The following is a 7,500-nucleotide window of genomic DNA, read 5'->3' on the forward strand; positions in this document are numbered from 1 at the left end:
GGCGGTGCAGTGCTTCACACAGACAGTAGGAGCAGGTCTATACTATATCAGACTGACTGTGGTAGGAGCAGGTCTACACTATAACAGACAGACTGTGGTAGGAGCAGGTCTACACTACATCAGACAGACTGTGGCAGGAGCAGGTCTACAATACACCAGACAGACTGTGGTAGGAGCAGGTCTACACTACACCAGACAGACTGTGGTACAGTGGGAGCAGGTCTACACTATATCAGACAGACTGTGGTAGGAGCAGGTCTAGACTATATCAGGCAGACTGTGGTAGGAGCAGGTCTACACTGCACCAGACAGACTGTGGTAGGAGCAGGTCTACACTACATCAGACAGACTGTGGTAGGAGCAGGTCTACACTGCACCAGACAGACTGTGGTAGGAGCAGGTCTACACTATATCCCCCACCGCCCATCAATTCCATTTAGCTCCGTCTGTCCTTGTCGTGTCTTTTAGGTGCTCATTTCTTGATCTCTTCCTTTCTTTCTTTCAGTCTCTCACCTTCATATAGCTCTCCTTCATCCCCCCTTCCTGCTTACCCATTTGGAGGTTGGAGTGTTATGAACCCCTCCAGGGTGTGTGTGTGTGTGTGTGTGTGTGTGTCGTTCCCTCCATTCTACTCGTACTCTGTGGCCTCTGATGGAGACACTGCTATCTCATTATGGTTCACCCTGGTTAAAGGATGCTTTCATCTCTCCCAGTGTCTGCTCCTCTCTCTCCCAGTGTCTGCTCCTCTCTCTCCCAGTGTCTGTTCTTCTCTCTCCCAGTGTCTGCTCTCTCTCTCTCCCAGTGTCTGCTCTCTCTCTCTCCCAGTGTCTGCTCTCTCTCTCCCAGTGTCTGCTCTCTCTCTCCCAGTTAAGGCACAAAGCCTCTGATAGTCAATGAGACATTAAGGTGTTACATACATATATGAACAGATATGCTGCATAACTAATCACAAACACACACACACACACACACACACATACACGAGCAGTCACAACAGACACACACGAGCAGTCACAACAGACACACATCACACACAGCTGACAGTATACACATTCACACATGTGACAGTCATGCTGAGCAGTGATTGTGTGTACATGAGTGAGTGAGTGATACATCAACTTCTGACTTCTAGCAATCCTACTACATGCCCACTGGATCCAATTCCTTCCACTCTTTTCCAGAATATGTCAAGAGAACTCCTTCCGTTCATCTCGGCAATCATCAACAACTCCTTAGTTTCGGGTCATGTGCCTACCGTGTTCAAGATGGCAAGGGTGGTACCAATCCTGAAAAAAGCAACACTTGACACCTCTGACATGAACAACTACAGACCGGTATCACTTCTTTCTTTTCTATCAAAAACTCTGGAGCGAGCAGTCTATGACTAATTATCTCTCTTCCTCACCCAGAACCAACTCCATGATCGTAATCAGTCTGGCTTCAAACGGGCACACTCAACAGAAACTGCCCTCAAAGCAGTGACCGAGAAGCTCCATGCTGCCAAGGCTAACAAGCTATCATCAGTTTTAATTCTTCTAGATTTTTCTGCAGCCTTTGACACTGTCAACCACAACATCCTCCTCTCTGTGGTTCTGCATGGAAATGGTTCCAGTCATATCTTGAAGACTGTTCCTATTAGGTAACATGGAGAGGATCTACATCCAATCCATGTAAACTTTCCACTGGAGTCCCCCAAAGCTCAGTCCTAGGCCCTCTTCTCTTCTCTTTATATACTCGTTCCCTTGGTGACATTATTTTGTCTCATGGTTTCTATTATCATTGCTATGCTGATGACACCCAGCTAATTCTTTCTTTCCCTCATTCTGACACCCAGGTCTCTAGGCGTATCTCAGCATGCTTGGCAGATATTGCTTCATTGATGACTACTCACCACTTGAAGCTCAACCCTAGCAAAATGAGCTTCTGTACATTCCAGGAACCCCAAACCCACACAATGACCTCACAGTCTCCTTTGAGAACCTCTTGTTAACACCATCAGAAACCGCTCGAAGCCTGGGTGTAACGGACGAGTTGTCCTTCTCAACACATGTTTCAAAGCTGACCAGATCCTGCAGATTTCTCCTCTGCAACATACGGAGAATATGACCATTCCTTACACAGGAAGCTACTCAAGTGCTTGTGCAGTCTCTAGTAATCTCAAAGCTGGACTACTGCAATTCTCTACTTGCAGGTCTTCCTCTACGGGTCATCAGACCTCTACAACTAATTCAGAATGCTGTAGCACGACTGGTCTTCAATCTACCCAAGTTCTCACATTTGACTCCTCTGCTACACTCTCTTCACTGGCTTCCAGTAGTGGGACGCATCAGATATAAAACCTTGATGCTTACTTACAAAGCCAAAAATGGACTGGCCCCTCCCTAGATTATGTCCATGGTAAAAAGCCGATCTGTACAGCGAACACTCAGAACCTCAAGCTTGGCTCGACTCGAAACTCCATGTATAAAGTCTCATGGAAGACAAAGCTCCAGACTATTCTCCGTCCTGGCTCCAAGATGGTGGAACGATCTTCCATTAGCTACTAGGACTACAGAGTCTATTGCTATCTTCAAGTGTAGACTGAAGACTCACCTGTTTGTTGAGTTCTTACCAGAACACTAACTCAGCTGATACCACTTGCTGTTGTTCTTAAATTGTATGACTGTCTATGGTTATTTGTACTTCTTGGCAAACGTCTAACTTGCAAAACACTAGGTAATAATATTGACTCCTGTAGTTTAGTAGTAGTCTGACTCAATGGTGTCTTGAATTCTGGCCTATCCGTACTATTACCTAGGATGTATTCTGTGATCAGAAGCAAAGCACTTTGTAAGTCGCTCTGTATAAGAACGTCTGCTAAATGCCAAAAATGTAAATGTAAATGTAAATGAGTGTATCAGTGAGTGTGTGAGACAGTGGATGTGTGTGTGTATTAGAGAGTGATTGAGTGTATCGGTGAATGTGTGTGTGTATTAGAGAGTGATTGGGTGTATCAGTGAATGTGTGTGTGTATTAGAAAGTGATTGGGTATATCAGTGAATGTGTGTGTGTATTAGAGAGTGATTGGGTGTATCAGTGAGTGTGTGTGTGTACTAGAGAGTGATTGGGTGTATCAGTGAATGTGTGTGTGTATTAGAGAGTGATTGGGTGTATCAGTGAATGTGTGTGTGTACTAGAGAGTGATTGGGTGTATCAGTGAATGTGTGTGTGTACTAGAGAGTGATTGGGTGTATCAGTGAATGTGTGTGTATTAGAGAGTGATTGGGTGTATCAGTGAATGTGTGTGTGTATTAGAGAGTGATTGGGTGTATCAGTGAAGTAAAGAAATGGGTAAACAGGCTTTGAGATTGTAGCTCTACCCTAAATGAGGCATCTGAGCCCAGACAGTGTAGTGCATTAAGTCTGCAGTTGCACACAACCTATGGTCTGTTCATCTGAGAGAGAGAAAGAGAGAGGGAAAGAAAACAAGAGGGGGGTGAAAAAACGGGTTGAAAGAAGCAAAGGCTTAGAGGGAAATAGAGAAAGAGAGAAAGAGAAAGAGAGAGAAAGAAAGATAGGCAAGATGTTGGAATGACAGAGCCCCCCGTGGCTGGTTGAAGAAGAGAGGGGAGGGGGAGGAGTAAAGAGAGGGGGAGGGGAGATGGGAGGAGTGAAAAGAGGGGGTGGGGAAATGGGAGGAGTGAGGAGAGGGGAGGGGAGATGGGGAGAAGTGAGGAGAGAGGGGGAGGGGAGATGGGAGGAGTGAAAAGAGGGGGAGGGGGGAGGGGAGGAGTGAAGAGAGGGGGAGGGGAGATGGGGAGAAGTGAGGAGAGAGGGAGGGGAAATGAGGAGTAAAAAGAGGGGGAGGGGGGAGGGGAGGAGTGAAGAGAGGGGGAGGGGAGATGGGAGGAGTGAGGAGAGGGGGAGGGGAGATGGAAGGAGTGAAGAAAAGGGGAGGGGAGATGGGGAGGAGTGAAGAGAGGGGGTGGGGAGATGGGAGGAGTGAAGAGAGGGGGAGGAGAGATGGGAGGAGTGAAGAGAGGGGGAGGAGAGATGGGAGGAGTGAAGAGAGGGGGAGGGGAGATGGTAGGAGTGAAGAGAGGGGGAGGAGAGATGGGAGGAGTGAAGAGAGGGGGAGGAGAGATGGGAGGAGTGAAGAGAGGGGGAGGGGAGATGGGAGGAGACAGAGAGAAGGCAGGAGGGATGGGAAGAGAAGAGCAGGTTGAGGAGGAGAAGAGAGGGGGGTGGAAGACTTCACAAACTGATGCATTCCATTATTATGCTTGGATAAGCCTTGACCAACCCTCAACATACATTTATATTCATACACACACACACACACACACACACACACACACACACACACACACACACACACACACACACACACACACACACACACACTGTACATTTAAATATTAATGTAAAATCTACACTGGGTAGGCAAAATTGCAACATTCTGCCAGAGAAGAACATGCTGCTTAGTGTGAATCCTGCAATGTGCATATGTGAGTGAAAAACAGAGACAGAGATAAAGGGAGAGAGAGGGAGAGAGAGAGGGGGAGATGGATAAAGGGAGAGAGAGAGGGAGAGAGAGGGGGGACAGATAAATGGAGACAGGGAGAGAGAGGGGAAAGATAAAGGGAAAGAGAGAGGGAGAGAGAGACTGAGCTTAGCTGATAAAAGCCACATCAAAGAGGCCTCTGGCCTCAGAGCAGTGGACACCATCTCCTTATTACAAGACACAGACACACACAGACACACACACACACACACACACACACACACATGCACACTCACAAACAGACAGTCACACACACAAAGATTTCAACAGACAGATGACATAACCACCCTTAGTAGGTCACAGTCATAAAATGTGAGTGTGTGTGTATGTCTGTGTGAGACTGTGTGTGTATATGTGTATGTGTGTGTGAGTATGTGTGTGTGTGTATGTGTGGATGTTTGTGAGTCTGTATGTGTGTGTGTGTGTGTGTGTGTGTGTGTGTGTGTGTATGTGTGTATGGTAGTGGTGTGTAGTCGGGCCCTTCTAACCTTTCAGAAAAGGAGTAAGATGGGAAAGACTACTGCAAACGTATTTAATTATAGAAGGAATATTTTGGTGACTCTAGGACACATTTCTGTCCAATGAAAACTGCTAGTTAGTCAGACTGCAGGCACTATTGTGTAATGTTGGTCTAGGGGCTGGCCTAGAGCAGCCTGGCCTTTCTCAGGGCTGTGTGTAGGGGTAAAACCTCGCTGCGTGTACCTTAGCCAGCCAAGGCCAGAGACAGTGAGACCGCCAGTGCGGCTTCCTGATGAGCCTTTTTCACAGCTGCCCTTCAGCGACAAATCTCAGGACAATTTAGCGAAGTCGTCCGACCGTCCGTAAATCTCAGTCCGAAAGGAAAAAGTTACACTGCTGCATATTTTCTGTAAGACGACACACGAGCGAAGCCCCTTTCACACCAGCACTGCGGCGTGAGAGCGAGACACCACCACGCCTGACACGGCTCACGCCGTTAATCCGCGTGTGTGGGGACAGAGCGAGACGTATTCCCGCGGCGACGTCAAGAATGAGGACGAGCCGCGTGCCCGCCTACTCCTCCAGCAAGGACGATAAAATGTTGACATCTTGTTACCGGCGACTGCATTGTTTCCACACGGTTTAATCTGAAGCAGCTTCTGTTCTGAGATGTTTCTCCTTTGAAAAGTTCAAATGATGGTGAATAGTGAACACTGAAGAAAGCGCAGGGGGTATGGGGAATGAGCACACGCGTTCTGCACCACCCATCACTGGTGTGTGTGTGTGTGTGTGTGTGTGTGTGTGTGTGTGTGTGTGTGTGTGTGTGTGTGTGTGTGTGTGAGCATTACTACGGACGCACACAATTGATTGTGGAGATTTACTTCAGCAAGCTTGTTTGGGCATTTGATACCAAGGTTTGTGGATATAGTTTTGGGTAAATTGTGCAGTATTCTGGAAAATGTGTTGAATTGTGAAAAACTGTAATTGTAATTTTGGGTTCTAAGCCCAGCAATGCAGATACATTGATTCATAGCCTGTATATCTGTAAAAATACATGTTCATTTTGTACTGTTACGGACCGCTTGTGTGTGTGTATATGTGTGGCCTGCTCCGTTTTTGTTCATATATGTATTTCCTTTGGGTGTGGTTCTATGTGCGTGCATTCATCCGTCTCTCCTGATGCTCGTCTCCTCAATGTAAAGTGGTGCATAGTTATCGTTGCTTGTCTTTGAGTCCTCGCTGTGTGCTTTATTTGTTAGTCATTTATGCTAGCGCTAGAAGCGCTGCTATTTGTGTGTAATGAAGCCCTGCTGGACGAGTATTCCCTCGTCTCATATCCTGCGTCCCCTCGTGTTGCACTGTGCCCCAAAACAGAGTTTTTCTGTTGATCACATCAGTGGTCAGTTGGCATGTAGAAGTTCATGTTCTTTTGATATTTGTGTATTGTGTTTTGAAGCAAAATGACCATTTTGACAAGGGCTGAAACAATTTTGCATGAAAAGTTTGCTTTTGCAAGAAGTGTGACATTTTGTGCGTGTGTGGATTTTGTGTGTTCATTTTTAAGATAATAAGCCCTAGTTTCAGAAATAGTGTCTACGTTTGGTGTCAGGTGTCCGTGTGCAGTGTTGTAGGTCTGTGTGTTGTGTCAGGGGTCTGATTAGTTGGACTGTCATTAGGCCACTCCCAGCTCTGTTCCGATTGGTTGGGCTGTCATTAGGCCACTCCCAGCTCTGGGCTGCAACAGCCGCCAGAAAGTGAGCTCTAATCCACACTGCATTCCAGTGTGACAGCAAGACAAGGAAATTACCAGCCAAACACCAACCACAGGGCTGACAGGCGAGCACACACACACACACACACACACACACACACACACACACACACACACACACACACACACACACACACACACACACACACACACACTCAGGCTTACACAGAGCCACACACACACGCACGCTTACACACGCATGCTTATACAGAGCAACACACACACACGCACTTACACAGAGCCACACAAACACACGCACGCTTACACAGAGCCACACACACACACACACACACAAACACACACATGCTTACACAGAGCTACAAACACACACAAACACACACATGTTTACACAGAGCCACACAAACACACATAAACACACGCACGTTTATACAGAGCTACACACACACATGCTTACACAGAGCTACACAAACACACATATACACATGCACGCTTACACAGCCACACAAACACACGCACGCTTACACAGAGCTACACAAACACACGCACGCAAGCTTACACAGAGCCACACAAACACACACACACGCACGTGCAAGCTTACACAGAGCCACACAAACACACACACACTCACGTGCAAGCTTACACAGAGCCCCACACACACACACACACACACACACACACACACACACACACGAGTACATGCGAACTCACTTTGTTCTTGTTTCTTCATCACCCTTTGCCTTCAGGTCCTGAAGTTCTGCCTGAGTGT

At 47.1% G+C, this 7,500-nt stretch overlaps 1 protein-coding gene across 1 annotated transcript in view; it reads right to left on the minus strand.

The window, feature by feature from the left end:
• cux1a (cut-like homeobox 1a) overlaps positions 1–7,500 on the minus strand; it is a 47,109-nt gene that overhangs the window by 33,294 nt on the left and 6,315 nt on the right. Inside the window, 1 exon segment of the mRNA XM_077019483.1 lies at positions 7,443–7,500. This exon segment is cut by the window's right edge and continues 9 nt beyond it. Coding sequence (XP_076875598.1) covers positions 7,443–7,500 — 58 coding nt within the window.

This window comes from Brachyhypopomus gauderio, chromosome 10 (assembly GCF_052324685.1).
Source record: "Brachyhypopomus gauderio isolate BG-103 chromosome 10, BGAUD_0.2, whole genome shotgun sequence".
NCBI classification, from domain to species: domain Eukaryota; kingdom Metazoa; phylum Chordata; class Actinopteri; order Gymnotiformes; family Hypopomidae; genus Brachyhypopomus; species Brachyhypopomus gauderio.